This window comes from Acomys russatus, chromosome 7 (genome assembly GCF_903995435.1).
Source record: "Acomys russatus chromosome 7, mAcoRus1.1, whole genome shotgun sequence".
Taxonomy (NCBI): Eukaryota; Metazoa; Chordata; class Mammalia; order Rodentia; family Muridae; genus Acomys; species Acomys russatus.
In genome coordinates this window covers 60,581,938-60,597,267 of record NC_067143.1, presented here as the reverse complement: position 1 = coordinate 60,597,267, position 15,330 = coordinate 60,581,938, and the positions used below count along the sequence as shown (strand labels likewise).

The following is a 15,330-nucleotide window of genomic DNA, read 5'->3' as shown; positions in this document are numbered from 1 at the left end:
CTAGAGAACACCACAAAATGAGTGCATCAGGTCAGAGTAACTGAAGAGTTCCTTCTCCACAAACCCTTCTCTTGTGTCTGAGAATCAACCTAAGACCTCAGGAAGAGTAGGCAGGTGTTATACTGCTAAAACATCCCCACGCCAAGAGAAAACACTACTCAGCTACACTTGCGCTATAGGAATTTGAAGGTCATATTTTATAAAATTTCCCCCAAGATGAAAATCTTTTCTTTGTATATAATTTCTTAATATTTCAGTGTCAAGTAGCTCAAACCAAATAAAGCTACAAGTTTGTTTCTCTGATCAATAAGATGTTAGAAATTCAGAAGTGAGCGTTCTGGACTTTAGTTACATGATTAGGGAATCCTTAAGCAGGGATGATAGCAGACACATCAGGAATAGTGTGCACTGGATTAGTAACCAGTGGGCTGGGTGGCACAGGAATCCCAGCACAGACAACACCAGTATTTAGGAAGCTGATACCAAGATTAGCCGGGCATGGTTTAGTTCCATCACTCAGGGAGACAGAGGCAGTCATCTCTGGGAGTTCCAGGCCAGCCTGGTCTGCAAAGTGGGTCCAGGACAGCCAACACTACACAGACAAACCCTGTCTGTCTCGAAAAAAACAAAACTAAACCAAACAAACAAACAAAAAACCCCACCAAGTTTGAGGCCACCCTGAACTACATGGTGAGAGCTCAAAACACAAAAATAATACATGATCTAAAACAATGTGAAATATATTAACAAGTCAAGACTCTTAGCAGTTTCCCAGACTTATTAGAAATGAATAAAATAGATGTATAAAGCTGTTTGGTGTCAGGTATGGTGGCAAAAGCTTTTGATCCCAGCACACTTTAATTCAGTTTGGCAGAGGCAGGCAGATCTCTCTGAGTTCCAGGCCACTCTGGTCTACAAGGAGAGTCAAGGACAGCCAAGGCTACACAGAGAAACCAGTCTTGAGAAAACAACAAAAAGCTGTTTGGTTACATTTAAAATCCAATTATTTGAAAATTTTACATATCCACGATAGACTTCAATTTTGTGAATGCTTATTTCTATGACTGAAAAGTAGATTTAAAAAAAAAAAATCTGTATTGTTACATTTGTCTTTGTTTTTATTTGCTCTACCTTGGTTTACTCCCTGCCAGCTCAGCACCTCACATGCCTGCATATCTGCAGAACGAATAGCAGAGTTTTGCAATTAGCAAGGCTTGAAAAACCTTTTAAAAATACCGTGTGTATGTGTGTGTGTGTCCCCGTGTGCACGCGCGTGCGCACCCCAAATGGAGATAAGAGGTCGACCTGTTCACTCTTTACACCATGTGGGTCCTAGAGATTGAACTCAGACATTGGGCTTGGCAGCAACTGCCTTTACCAACAGTACCATCTTTCTGGCCTCTTTTTTTTAAAAAAATTTAGTTAAATCCAAGTTCCTTAAAGACTTCGATGTTTTAAGACTAAGTAGCTAGTTTTGACACACACCAGTATTGAGTATTGTGTTTCTGACCACTGTGTTTCTACCACACAGATGCCTTCAGTATATCATTAGAACATAAGTCATATCATATTATGTATTTCTACAAGTTATAAAGCGTTACAGAAATTATACAAAGTGAAATCTCTTGTATTTAAAAAAAAAACTACTCCTTTCCCCCAAAATGTCCTTTTTTACACACAACTCCAAAAATGAAAAATTGCTTTTCACAGTTTTTAGTTTAAGTCAATTTTATTTAGTAGCATTAATTCTATGGCAAAAGATCTAAGGATGGTGCAATTGCATTAGAAACCTTCAAAGCCACACTATCCTGTTATCAGACTTAAATATTAAGGAGAGTGCAATTCACTGCTGAGAAGTCTATTCAAGGACTAGGTCTTTCCGCACCAAGACGTATGTCAAGTTTGGGTCTTTGAAAATCCAGCTCTTGGGAACTCCAAGTCATGACTGTTAAAAACACAGGTGCTTTATTTTGGTTACCGGTTATATCAAAAGTGCATGCTCAAAACAGAGATGGGGCATTTGTGCTGTTTACATACCTTCATTTTTGGAAAGCTAAAATGTCGCAAACGGTGGAACAGCTATATACCATCTTTTAAAATACCACCTGGAAGTACAAATAGTTTAACCTACCACCTTTGAAATGCGCCATTTTCCTATATAGCTCTTAAGTAAAGCACTGTGCTGCACCTCTTTTTTTTTTTTTTTTTTAATGGAAGAAAAAACTGCAATTTTAAATCTTCCAAATGCCCGCGCTCTGCAAACACTACTCTAGGCAGCCTAGCATATTCTGGGTCATGCTCGGTGACAGCAGGCGGAACAGTCTTTGAGGAAACGCTGCCTCTAGCCTGGGGTACAAAGGCAACCCCTTCTTTTCATCCTTTTCTCGTTACTCTGCAGATGGAGAACCAACAACCAGAAGGCTCTCCCTGCGATTGGCCACACGTCCCTCCCCTCGGCTAAGCTCCCAGACGCCAGACCGAGGCAAAGGCCGCGAGGCCACGCGGAGCTCCCGGGGCGCCAGGCCCGGGCGGGTCACGCAGGAGAGGCGACGAAGGAAGAGGCTCGGACTCCGGAACAAAGCGCCGGCCCGGGAAGAGCAGGCGGCCCCGCCGACGCTCGCCCCCGGAGCTCCCGGCGCCACGCAGGAGTCCCGCAGCGCGCCGGCCCGCCGCCCTTACGCCACTGGCTTGGCCCCAGAGCCTTCGCGAATATGGCTTTGCGCACTGCGGCGGGGCTGCGCCGCAACCGAGCTTGCCCGGTGGCTCCTCCCCGCCGCCCTGCGCGGATTGGTGGCGGACGGAAGCCCGGCTGCTGATTGGATGGCGAAGGAGCCACTCGGGGAGGCTCTGGTGGGGCGGCCGCCCCGGAGTGATAAGTTCGGCTTCAGACACGCCTCGGCGCCAGCAGCGAGCCGGAGCTCTATGGAGGTGGCGGCGGGTACCGGGTGGCGGCTGCAGCAGCGACTCCTCTGAGCTGAGTTTCGGGCCGACCCCGTCTCCTTCCTCCCCCTTCCCTCCCCCTTTTTTGTTTTCCGTTCCCCTTCCCCCCACCCTTCCCCGTCCCCGACGACCGGATCCAGAGGAGGCAGCTGCGGCCGGCAGCTGCTGAGTTCTCGGTGAAGGTGAGTGGAGTCTCGGCCGCCGAGCGGAGCCCTCTAAGATGGCCGCCGCCGACCCTGGCCGCTTCTTGTCGAGTGGTACAAAATGGCGGCCGCAGGCGGAGCCGGGCGGGGCGGCCTCTCCTCTGCCTCTGGGCCGCTTAGGAATCTCCGGCCTCCGCTTTCCTTCCCGCGCCGACCGCGCCGACGGACACTGCAGCCCGGGCTAGGCGGGCGTGCGGCCGAGTGGCGGGCGCGGCCGGAAGCCCCGACGTGCGGCCTGAGGCGAGCGTGCGAGCGTGGCGGGCCTCGCGCCCGGGGCGGGCGGGAGGGACGCGGCCCGCGGCAGGGCCCGGCCGTTGGCGCGGGACCAGCGAGGCGGACGAGTCCGGAGCCCGGCCTCCCGGCGGGGAGGAGGTGGGTGGCCCTCGCCGCGGGCTGCCCCGCTCGGGGAGAGGCGGAGGCCGCGTCCCCGTCCCCTTTGTGGGCCGGGGCGCTGTCAGCCGCGGGATTTATGGCGGCGGAGGCGGCGGGCGGGCAGGAGGCCGCCTTCCTGCGGGAGAACAAAGGGCCGGCCCGGAGGGGGCGCCTCCCGCCCGGGCCCGGGCCCTCGCTGGGCGCCGGTCGGAAGCCAGGCCTGACTGGGCCTTGGGGGAGGAACCCGCTGCTCTTTTGTTCGCGCGGAGTGGGGCGGAGGTGCCCGCTGCCATATTGTGGCCCGGTCTGCCGGCGGCTCTCCACACGCGCCCGGTGGGACGGGGCGGAAGGAGGAACAGGGACAGAAGAAAGCTGTCCGGCCCCGGGTTCTGAGGCCGTGGCCGGCCTGTCACCGCCCAGGCCGCACGTACTAGGACAGGAGGCATTTTCCTCGGAGCACCGCCGGCGTGGATAGCGTTTCTGCTCAGTTTTAAAGGCCCCATAATACGGCTGCGTTCTAGGCAGTGTCCAGATGTTTTTGTGTCCTTTTTTTTTTTTCCACCAAAGCTGGTCTTTGAATCCTTGCACGCTAAGGGAATTCCACGTGGCGAAATCAAATTTTACTGTGAATTTGTGGGTTTGGCTTTGCTCTATTTTAGTCTTCCGAAGGCTGCAATGCAGTGAAAGTTCAACCAGTTGTAATGCAGAGAGGCGAAATAAATTATAATTAGCTGAAGGTTTATAGATGCTGCATACATTGGCTGTAGCTAATTTTGGTGTTCTCTCTCGTTCCAGGCTTTTCATTTCTACCATCCCCTCCCCTCCCCACCCCATCCATTACTATTATTCTTTTGAAGATTCTTCGTTGTCAAGCCGCCAAAGTGGAGAGTGCGATTGCAGAAGGGGGTGCTTCTCGTTTCAGGTATGGTTTTGAGTGTAGGCAGACAACACGGGAGGGACTGTTTTGGAAAGGCCAGTCTTAAAGATCGCTACCAAATCCTCCCTGGTTGTGGTTCTAGAATTGTTTTCTGAAAAAAAGAGTAAACCGGATTGCTTTGGGGGTGGGGGTTGTGGCCTGCATGTATATCTCGGACTTGGGTCCCCATGTGAGTGTTAGGAATTGAACAGCTCTCACAAGCTGAGCCGTCCACCTAGTTTGTGGGTCATTTTCTCTTAGGCCAAAGTTCATTCCATTGTGGTGCAATTTCTAAAATACAAATAGGTTCATTTTTAGTGAGGTGCAGTTGATATAGTGAAAGTTTTATTTTTGAACAGTGCTTCTTCGGGCGGAGGAGGAAGTAGGGGTGCACCTCAGCACTATCCCAAGACTGCTGGCAACAGGTATGGTAAAACTTGTAAAGACAGTAGCTGTCAGTTTGATTAACTAAAGCCATCTCCATGTCTCACAGGGTAATTCTTGGGAAGACATCAGTAATCCTAATGTGAATTCATAATTTCAAACTGGTTTTTGTTGCTATTCCCAAATTACTATCCCTGCTATTTGGTGTTGATGAAATGGTCTGTGTGGAATTTGCTTATTAAGCATTTTGGTATTTGATCTCTGGCCAGCAGTTTTGGCATTGCCTGGGAATGTATATCAGACATGAAATTTCACAGTTTCTATCCCAAACTTAGAAGAGCAGAAATTGGGAATGAGTCTCCCAGTTTTAAGAAACTATCCAGAGAGCCTGGCGTGGTGGTGCACGCCTTTAATCCCAGCACTTGGGGAGGCAGAGGCAGGCGGATCTCTTGAGTTTGAGGCCAGCCTAGTCTACAAGAGAAACCCTGTCTTGAAAAAACAAAACAAAAAAAACCACTCAGATGATTCTGGTGCTATTTGAAAGAACAAAGCTTTCCAGGATTGCTATGTTGTGGGGGAAGAAATAAAGCCTCCGTTTGCTTTGGTATGTTTTTTCCCTCTGTTTAGCAGAGTCTTAGGGTGGTGGTTATTTGTTACATGAGTGGATGCTGTGCAAGGATTTTCTTAATTGTAAGCCACTTTGTTGGTGTTTTATTGAATTAGCGAGTTCCTGGGGAAAACCCCAGGGCAAAACGCTCAGAAATGGATTCCTGCACGAAGCACTAGACGAGATGACAACTCCGCAGCAAACAACTCCGCAAATGAAAAAGAACGACATGATGCAATCTTCAGGAAAGTAAGAGGGTAGGTGTCAAGTTCTTTGAGGGAAGTAGAGATTAGCAGTATCAGTCTAGTATGTACTGTGTGATTCACATTGTAGTGAATTCTAATGATGTTGAAAATATTTTAAAGCATCTTAAAGAGTAGCCATTGGTATTTGCCAGCAAGGGTCATTTTGTTTACAACACAAGCTTGTGCTGCCATTTCCATGTTACTCTAGTATGTAGCTTACTCAGTGAAGTGGGTAAATAGAACCATCTTAACTCATGGTCAGTTTCCTGAGGACCTGGTGCTTTGGGGTTTGTTGGTGGTGTGTGTGTGTGTGTGTGTGTGTGTGTGTGTGTGTGTGTGTGTGTGTGTGTGTGTGTGTGTTTTGTTGTCTTAAGACAGGGTTTCCCTGTGCCACCCTGGCTGTCCTGGTCAACTATAGACCAGGCTGACCTTGAATCCACAGTGATCTGCCTGCCTCTGTCTCCCAAGTGCTGGGATTAAAGGCCTATGCCACCACGTCCTGCTGGTGTGCTGGGTTGTGAGAAAAGTTTCTTGTGAAACAGCAGGCATGCCCAAATATTCTGAAGTCATAGTATAGTTGTGAGACACTTATTCCAGCATCTCCTTGGCTGCATAAAAAATGAACACTTCTATATCAGCATTTACAAAAATTTGTGTAAGCTCAAGCCAGAGAAGAATTCCAGCATAAGAGGGGAGGACCACAAGTCCTACTCCTAGCCAAGAAGCTACTGGCAAATAGGAGCTGCTTGTGGAGGTGAAGGTGGGGAATGTTCTCCCAAGGAGTGTCACTGCATACTCCAGCGCAAGGCCTTTATTCTTAGGAACGAGTAGCAGCACAGATTCATGTTTTTAGTGACTTTTTCCTCAGAGAAAGAACATGAAAAGAGTGGGGGGGAGTTGGGAGTCAGAAAAGAGTGTGATTAAAATATGCACTGTATGGAATTCTTGAAAGAATAAATTAGAAAAATGGCAACATTTACCTGTGTAAGGAGCTAGTAAAGAGAAAGTAAAGATTTAAATGCTATTTTTTAGTTCAGAAAAATAACTTTGTTTACTCACACTTGAAATGTGCTTTCCCCACAGCATACTAAATAAGCTTACTCCTGAAAAGTTTGACAAGCTATGCCTTGAGCTCCTCAATGTGGGTGTAGAGTCTAAACTCATCCTTAAAGGGGTCATACTGCTGGTAAGTTTAAATTGCTAGCTGAGAAGGGGGAGAAATTTAAAGACCCACATTTTTGTACTTGTTTGTTGCATTAAATAGTGAGATCAGTCCTCGATACAGAGATGTATGAGTAATGATGATAATAAACACTAACACTTTTAATGGCATCTGGTTCAAGAGGTGAACCTTGGGTCATCATTTTCTTTGGTTGACTGTGCTGTGTAGAAACAGCTGTTGAGAAGTTGTTTTCCTTTTGTGAAAGTGGTTTTAGAAATTTGTGGTGGTTGATACCAGATTCTGGCATCTTGTTTTGCCATGACTACCACAGAGTTGAATCCCAACTCAGCAGTGGCTCCAGTTTATAGTCCTAGTCATATTTTCTAACTGGGGAGGAGGTGCACAGCATGAGATAGGTTGTATCATTAAAATCACTTAAAGGGTTTTGTTTGTCTAAGGTGATTTCCAAACTAATCAAGATTGTAACTTGTCATGAAATGTAAGATTAAGACTGTTTAAAGAGGGAGGCTCTTTAAACTTCATGGTGGTTTGTTTTTAATGACTTTTGTAGATTGTGGACAAAGCCCTAGAAGAGCCAAAGTATAGCTCACTGTATGCTCAGCTATGTCTGCGATTGGCAGAAGATGCACCAAACTTTGATGGCCCAGCAGCAGAGGGTCAACCAGGACAGAAGCAAAGCACAGTGGGTGGCAGTTTTTGTTTGTTTTGTTTTAAATTTTATTTTGAAGATTTTTTTTTCTTAATTTATTAGCAAAGCCTATAATGCCCTTTATTTTCAAATAGACATTCAGACGCCTCTTGATTTCCAAATTGCAAGATGAATTTGAAAACCGAACCAGAAATGTTGATGGTAAGGCTAGTACTGGGTGTTTTTTAAATTACATTTATGTGTGTATTACTACACTTGAAAGAGTGGTTCTAAGTGGGGTTTTTTTTTTGTTTATTTTCCTGTTTGCCTCCCCAGTCTATGATAAGCGTGAAAATCCCCTCCTCCCTGAGGAGGAGGAACAGAGAGCTATTGCTAAGATCAAGATGTTGGGGAACATCAAATTCATTGGAGAACTTGGCAAGCTTGATCTTATTCATGAATCTATCCTTCATAAGTGCATCAAAACAGTGAGTATGGCTGGAGGTGGTAGTTTAGGGGTGACGCAGTCAATGAGAGCATCCTTATTTGGGGAAAATTAGTCAATTGTTTCATATCTGAGAAGATGGGTAGCTAATCCAAGGAAATAAACCAGAATAACTAAGATTATAAATGCATTCTTTTGTTAGCTTTTGGAAAAGAAGAAGAGAGTCCAACTCAAAGATATGGGAGAGGATTTGGAGTGCCTCTGTCAGATAATGAGGACAGTGGGACCTCGATTAGACCATGAACGAGCCAAGGTATGTGTTTGTTGAGAACAGTAATATGTTTTTTGAGTTGGGTTTTGCTCTAGTCATTTAACTTTAGCATGATGACCCAAAAAATGCCTTAAATAGTACACATTTACCTTAGTTCTAATTGTGCTTTTTGTCTTGTTATCAGTCCTTAATGGATCAGTACTTTGCCAGAATGTGTTCCTTAATGTTGAGTAAGGAATTGCCAGCAAGGATTCGTTTCCTACTGCAGGTGAGGTGGTTTTAACAGTGCTCAAAGTTTTGAGTTTTTTAATTGGAATAGTAAAATAAAATGTATACTTTTGAAAATTACAGGATACTGTAGAGTTGCGAGAACACCATTGGGTTCCTCGCAAGGCTTTTCTTGACAATGGACCAAAGACGATCAATCAAATCCGTCAAGATGCAGTAAAAGTAAGATTTTTATTTATATATATATATATAGTAGTGTGGTCCCTCCCATTCATAGCTCCTTTTTTTTTTTTTTTTTTAAAGTTTTATGTATGGGTGCTGTATTTGCATGTACACCTACACACTAGAAGAGAGCACCAGATCTCATTATGGATGGTTGTGAGCCACATGTAGTTATTGGGACTCGAACTCAGGACCTCTAGAAGAACAGCCAGTGCTCTTTTAATCTCTGAGCCATCTCTCCAGCCCCTCCTAACTCTTCTTAAAACTAGAATTGGTATTGGCTTACTAGTGTCCTTCATGCCATTTTGGAAAGAGGTTATTTATAGAACTGTACTGTGAATGAGTAACCTGAGGTCTAAAGACAAATGGTACTTACCCACTTTGTTCTCAAAGGACCTAGGAGTGTTTATCCCTGCTCCTATGGCTCAAGGGAGAAATGACTTCTTCCTGGAGGGACCGTTCATGCCGCCAAGGATGAAAATGGATAGGGACCCACTTGGGGGACTCGCTGATATGTTTGGACAAATGCCAGGTAATTTTAAACAAAGTGGTGTTTTTTGGTTAAACTAAAAGTTAACATTTTAGTGGATTTCTAAGAATTGTCTGTATTTTAAGGTAGTGGAATTGGTACTGGTCCAGGAGTTATCCAGGATAGATTTTCACCCACAATGGGACGTCATCGTTCAAATCAGCTCTTCAATGGCCATGGGGGACACATCATGCCTCCCACACAGTCGCAGTTTGGAGAGATGGGGGGCAAGTTTATGAAAAGCCAGGTAAGATATCAGCAGTGTTAGTGTTGTTAGCCTTAGGTCCCAATACATTTTTGCCCTCGATTATAAAGCTGAATTTTAATTTTTTTTTCCCCCTTAACCAAATTTGTGACAGTTGCTTAAATTGAGTAAGATGCTTATCCTTAAGATTAGTAAAATCACATCACTTTATTTGACAGATAGGTTAGCTTATTCTTCCTTGTTTCATCTTTGGGCAAAGCAGTAGCTTGGCTCATCCCCTTGGTACTTGATTACCATAATTTTTATCTAGACTTTCTCTCTCCCTTTCTGAAATAGGGGCTAAGCCAGCTCTACCATAACCAGAGTCAGGGACTCTTATCCCAGCTGCAAGGACAGTCGAAGGATATGCCACCTCGGTTTTCTAAGAAAGGACAGCTTAATGCAGATGAGGTACATTTGCCTACATTATTTCTATGTAGTAATTTGTCAGTGCAGAAGTCTCTTGCCCGATGATTATAAAAAGACGCGAAAGAGGACTTGGAAGCTGGACTTCTTCTCCTTTCTCTTCTCTACTCTTTTTAACTTCTCTTTTCTCTACTTTTCTCTTTCTCTTTTTCTTTCTTTGGATGTCCAGTGTCCTATGAGCGAAGATTATGAGATATGAGGGCAAGTTTCTAAGTAATTTTTACTAGTTACCGTAAGGAACTGATTAAGATGTTGGTGGTTTCCCTATAAGTAGAATTGCCGATACTGAGAGAATTGGTACAAACTTAAGGTTTGTGAACAGTATCTTACTCAGTTTTTAGAGAATTCTATTTCTGCCATAGTTGTTAGATTTGTATAGAATTAGTTCTGGGGTATTAAAAGTGTTAATATTTAATGTTCATTAGCTCTGTTAATTTGGTTGTGTGTTGATTTGTTTTCAATTTTTAGATTAGTTTGAGGCCTGCTCAGTCGTTCCTAATGAATAAAAATCAGGTGCCAAAGCTTCAGCCCCAGATAACTATGATTCCTCCCAGTGCACAGCCACCACGCACTCAAACACCGCCTCTGGGACAGGTATGGCACACATCTCAGTGTCCCCTGAGGATGTGTGAGAACGCAGTATATTTTTCTCCCCTCTGCTTCATGGTGGTGCTGGGTCCTTTTGGTTTGTCTCATTTTGATTAAGCACGTGTTTCTTGTCTTTAGACGCCTCAACTTGGTCTCAAAACTAATCCACCACTTATCCAGGAAAAGCCTGCCAAGACTAGCAAAAAGCCACCACCATCAAAGGAAGAACTACTTAAACTGACTGTAAGTTTTAGATAGCCCCACAAATGATCTCCATTGCTTAGTAAGCATTTGAGATAGGCAACAGTGATGTGAATTGGATTGTGTTCTTAGGAAGCCATTGTGACTGAGTATCTGAACAGTGGAAATGCAAACGAGGCTGTCAATGGTGTCCGAGAAATGAGAGCTCCAAAACATTTTCTTCCTGAGATGCTAAGCAAAGTGATCATCCTGTCACTTGATAGAAGTGATGAAGATAAAGAAAAAGCAAGCTCTTTGATCAGTTTACTCAAACAGGAAGGGATAGCCACAAGTGACAACTTCATGCAGGTACAGCATTCTACTGATAGTGTGGGTAATTCTTTCCAGTTAAGGTTGGAAACTAATAAAAAACTGTTTGGGTATTCCCAAGGCTTTCCTGAACGTATTGGAGCAGTGCCCTAAACTGGAGGTTGACATCCCTTTGGTGAAATCTTACTTGGCGCAGTTTGCAGCTCGTGCTATAATTTCAGAGTTGGTGAGCATTTCAGAACTAGCTCAACCACTAGAGAGTGGCACCCACTTCCCTCTCTTCTTACTTTGTCTTCAACAATTAGCTAAATTACAAGATCGAGAATGGTTAACTGAACTTTTTCAACAAAGCAAGGTCAATATGCAGAAAATGCTGCCAGGTAAGAGCTGACTAAATGGGGATTTTTGGTCCTTTATTGGGTTTTGGGGTGCTAGGAAATCATTTGTAAACCTGTCTAGATAGCCCAACCTGGTAAAATGAGAAATGGCTTTGTCTTTGCAGAAATTGATCAGAATAAGGACCGAATGTTGGAGATTTTGGAAGGAAAGGGACTGAGTTTCTTATTCCCACTCCTTAAATTGGAGAAGGAACTATTGAAACAAATAAAGCTGGATCCATCCCCTCAAACTATATATAAGTGGATTAAAGATAACATCTCTCCCAAACTTCATGTAGATAAAGGATTTGTGAACATCTTAATGACCAGGTAAGCTAATAGATTGATTTGTTGGTCTACAGGGCATGGGCTTACAAATTTTTGTTGGCCTGTATACAACTGCTGGGGTTCTAACAAGATCTGCTATTCAGCTTCTTACAGTACATTTCTAGTGAAGTAAGCCCACCCAGCGATGAAACAGATTCTTCCTCTGCTCCTTCCAAAGAACAGTTAGAGCAGGAAAAACAACTGCTGCTCTCTTTCAAGCCAGTGATGCAGAAATTCCTTCATGATCATGTGGATCTACAGGTCAGTGCCCTGTATGCTCTGCAGGTGCACTGTTACAACAGCAGCTTCCCAAAAGGTGAGGTGACTAGCGTCAGGAGTGGGGGATGAGTAGGCTGAATAGCATGTTGCTTGAATAATGAAATTATATGTGTGTGCTTTTTTTTTTTTTTTTTTTAAGGCATGTTACTTCGATTTTTTGTTCATTTCTATGACATGGAAATTATTGAAGAAGAAGCTTTCTTAGCTTGGAAGGAAGACATAACTCAAGAGTTTCCAGGAAAAGGCAAGGCTTTGTTCCAGGTAAGTGCTTTAAGATTTTTGCTGTTGGCTTGGTTTTCTTTTTCTTCAGTAGTGTATTTTTAAGGATTTACTATGTGTATAGTGTTCTGGCTGCACATACACCTGCAAGCCAGAAGAGGGCACCAGAGCACATTAAAGATGGTTGTGAGCCACCATGTGGCTACTGGGAATTGAACTCAAAACCTGGAGGAGCAGTCAGTACCCTTCACCTCTGAGCCATCTCTCCAGCCCTCTTTGGTAGTGTTTCAAATGGCCTTCTTTCTAACTTGAATGCATCCAAAAGTATGTCGGTCTGCACTACTACAAGCTATTAAATACGCAGTTAGCAAAATGAGATAATGTTATAGGTGAAATCATGCTTAAAATCGTGGTGGGTGGAAGTTTAGGTTTAAACTTGAAACAGTTGGGAAAAAACATACATTTTAGTTTAATTTTCTGTAACCAATGGCATTAGAGCCCTGGGAATGGAACTTTACATATCAAATCCTTGGTTTTTAAAAGGGTATCAGCCTGGTGCTAGAGGTTTCTATCTAGCACAGTTCAGGTAGCTCTCTACTAATTTTTCTAGGCCTTGGCTTTGAGGCCCTGGTTCACAGCTTCTGTGTTTCATAGGCTAGTTGGTGAGGATGGTTCTTAAGTATTTCTCCTTGTGCTTTTGAGAATCTTGATTCTGGGGTGCAACTGAGCATACTGTCTATCTGTTGATAAAACTTGGTTTGCAAGAGTTGATATCTTGCACTAGACAACAGTGTTCCTGAAATACCATTGCAGAATTGTCAAGCTGAGTGTAAGCTAGTTAATACAAGCTAAGCCTGCCTTGAAGCCCAACACTTTGAGTTAGAGCGGCAGGCTTGTCCTCAGCTACATGATGAGTTCAAGGCAAGCCTGACCAATCCTCTTTCTGGTGGGCAGCTTGGCAAGTTAGAGCTCTTCTAGCTCTCTGCTTCCCAAAGATCCAGTGCCCCTTTCTAGCAGTTGTGGGTACTTACTACATACATACACATGGTACACAGGCATATCACTGCAACAGAACTCCAACAGGGGAGGGTGGGGCCATGGAAATGCTCAGAAGGTAAAGCATGAAGACCAAAGCTCATCCCAGAATTCACATTGGGTGGGTTTCTGGTTGTATACCCTGAACCAATACTTTATTTTATACGATACTACTAAGTTTTATTAAATTATAAATGTAATTTACAGGTGAATCAGTGGCTAACCTGGCTAGAAACTGCTGAAGAAGAAGAATCAGAGGAAGAAGCTGACTAAAGAACCAGCCAAAGCCTTAAATTGTGCAAAACATACTGTTGCTATGATGTAACTGCATTTGACCTAACCACTGCGAAAATTCATTCCGCTGTAACGTTTTTCACAATATTTAAAGCAGAAGCACGTCAGTAAGGTTCCCTTCTGCATAAGGTTTTTGTAGTGTGATGTCTTAATCATAGTCTACCATCAAATACTTTAGGAGTATCCTTAATGTTTAGATAGAATATTAGCAGCATGCAATAATTACATCCTAAGTTCTCAAGCAGAGGCAGTCTATTGCAAGGACCTTCTTTGCTGCCAGTTACCATAGGCTGTTTTAAGTTAGAAAACTGAATAGCAACACTGAATACTGTAGAGATGCACTTTGCTCAGTAATACTTGAGTTGTTGCAATATTTGATTATCCATTTGGTTGTTACAGAAAAATTCTTAACTGTAATTGATGGTTGTTGCCGTAATAGTATATTGCCTGTATTTCTACCTCTAGTAATGGGCTTTATGTGCTAGATTTTAATATCCTTGAGCCTGGGCAAGTGCACAAGTCTTTTTAAAAGAAACATGGTTTACTTGCACAAAACTGATCAGTTTTGAGAGATCATTAATGCCCTTGAAGTGGTTTTTGTGGGTGTGAAACAAATGGTGAGAATTTGAATTGGTCCCTCTTATTATAGTATTGAAATTAAGTCTACTTAATTTATCAAGTCATGTTCATGCCCTGATTTTATATACTTGTATCTATCAATAAACATTGTGATACTTGATGTAGTTGTACATGACTTCAAATAGTGCCTGCAAAGTTACAGAGAATTGTTCGTTTTGTCTTGAGGTATGGACTTCTCAGTTTAAGAACTTGGGAAATTTTTAACTTCATAGTTTTAGCTTCGTAGTCTATGTCACCCTGTAAGCAGCATTGAGTTTTTCGCTTCTGGACTGTTGTCTCTCATTCTCATTCTAATGAGAAGTATCAACTTAGTCTCGAGCTGCCTTTACTCTTAAAAACTAAGCACCTTAGGAATAAGCTTACCTCATGCACCATCCTCTTTGCTAAGGTACCTGCTTAATCCTTAATCTCCATTTATTCTTCACAATAAAGCATCTAGAACGAGAAACTACAGAAAACAAAACTGCTACATGGTTTAGAACCCAGCAAGTGCTAGACTTTTAAGTCATCCTAAAATTGGTTCCCTGGTTGCTTTTCACCTTGTCTAGCCCTTGCATATTAAAATATTCTCTACCTGGAGCAATGCTAGTGTTCTCCCCTCTTAACCTTCAGGTGTTGGTATAAATGTCACTCAAAGAACCAGTTAAGGGTCTCTGCTGCAAGGAGCATACTTTAGCAAGGAACCTGGAGAACCGGACTACAAAAACAGCCTTACTCCATCAGTGTACTGTGTCCTGCCAAATACCTATTCTCAGGTGTCCCCGGCTCCAAAAGCCTGCAACGGGTAGAGTAGGGACAGATAACACCCCTGCTGCCTCCCAGCAGAGGCTCCTGTCATCAAGACTTGCAGTAAGTAGGGTAGAAACTGGAGAGAGTTGTAGTGGATGGCCGAGGATAAAATAGTGGGGTTGAGGCCCATCCCGCATCTCAGCCTAGCCTATGGCGCTCCAAGGAGAGAGTGTCTCAGTCTCTGATAAGTGGGATGATGAATTCAAGTTTTGTGAGCTTCAATCATAAGAGAATTGCAGTAATGTGAAGAGTGTGAAGGCAATTAAAAATTAGGTTGAGCATCCAAATTGTCCTAGGTAGAAGATTGTCTTTGAAGCTTGAGTGACTGCATGGCAACTGAGTTAGGGCTAACATACTAACTGAAATGATCTGTGTATTTCTTGCCCCACCCACTAGAAAAGCTAGTAATGAATAAATGCTTGGATAGTGA

At 43.7% G+C, this 15,330-nt stretch overlaps 1 protein-coding gene, 1 long non-coding RNA gene and 1 other non-coding gene across 3 annotated transcripts in view; all 3 read left to right on the top strand.

Moving 5' to 3' along the window:
• LOC127191883 (uncharacterized) overlaps window positions 1-2,559 on the top strand; it is a 38,318-nt gene extending 35,759 nt beyond the window's left edge. The window contains exon 3 of the long non-coding RNA XR_007830936.1: window positions 2,399-2,559. This is a non-coding gene — a long non-coding RNA (uncharacterized LOC127191883). The remainder of the gene's footprint in view (window positions 1-2,398) is intronic.
• Window positions 2,560-3,204: 645 nt separating this feature from the next.
• On the top strand, window positions 3,205-14,872 carry Eif4g2 (eukaryotic translation initiation factor 4 gamma 2). Its single transcript, XM_051149382.1, has 22 exons — window positions 3,205-3,982; window positions 4,311-4,437; window positions 4,791-4,856; window positions 5,539-5,679; window positions 6,751-6,853; window positions 7,401-7,532; window positions 7,634-7,700; window positions 7,815-7,966; window positions 8,126-8,236; window positions 8,379-8,462; window positions 8,546-8,644; window positions 9,038-9,176; window positions 9,260-9,420; window positions 9,715-9,828; window positions 10,312-10,437; window positions 10,570-10,674; window positions 10,765-10,980; window positions 11,063-11,321; window positions 11,444-11,648; window positions 11,750-11,961; window positions 12,064-12,185; window positions 13,386-14,872. Exons 1-22 carry the CDS (start codon window positions 3,205-3,207, stop codon window positions 13,449-13,451), a joined length of 3,585 nt encoding a protein of 1,194 aa, XP_051005339.1. The 3' UTR covers window positions 13,452-14,872.
• LOC127192557 (small nucleolar RNA SNORD97) lies at window positions 9,881-10,048 on the top strand. The gene has a single exon (XR_007831024.1). It is a non-coding gene; the product is annotated as a small nucleolar RNA SNORD97 (small nucleolar RNA).
• Window positions 14,873-15,330: the final 458 nt, after the last annotated feature.

Excerpts from the sequence above, each read along its gene's own strand:
- Eif4g2 (XM_051149382.1), top strand. The coding sequence starts at position 3,205 with ATGGCGGCCGCAGGCGGAGCCGGGCGGGGCGGCCTCTCCTCTGCCTCT. Across the intron at positions 7,967-8,125 it reads TTCATAAGTGCATCAAAACA|CTTTTGGAAAAGAAGAAGAG; the intron begins GTGAGTATGGCT and ends TTCTTTTGTTAG. Across the intron at positions 11,962-12,063 it reads CAACAGCAGCTTCCCAAAAG|GCATGTTACTTCGATTTTTT; the intron begins GTGAGGTGACTA and ends TTTTTTTTTAAG.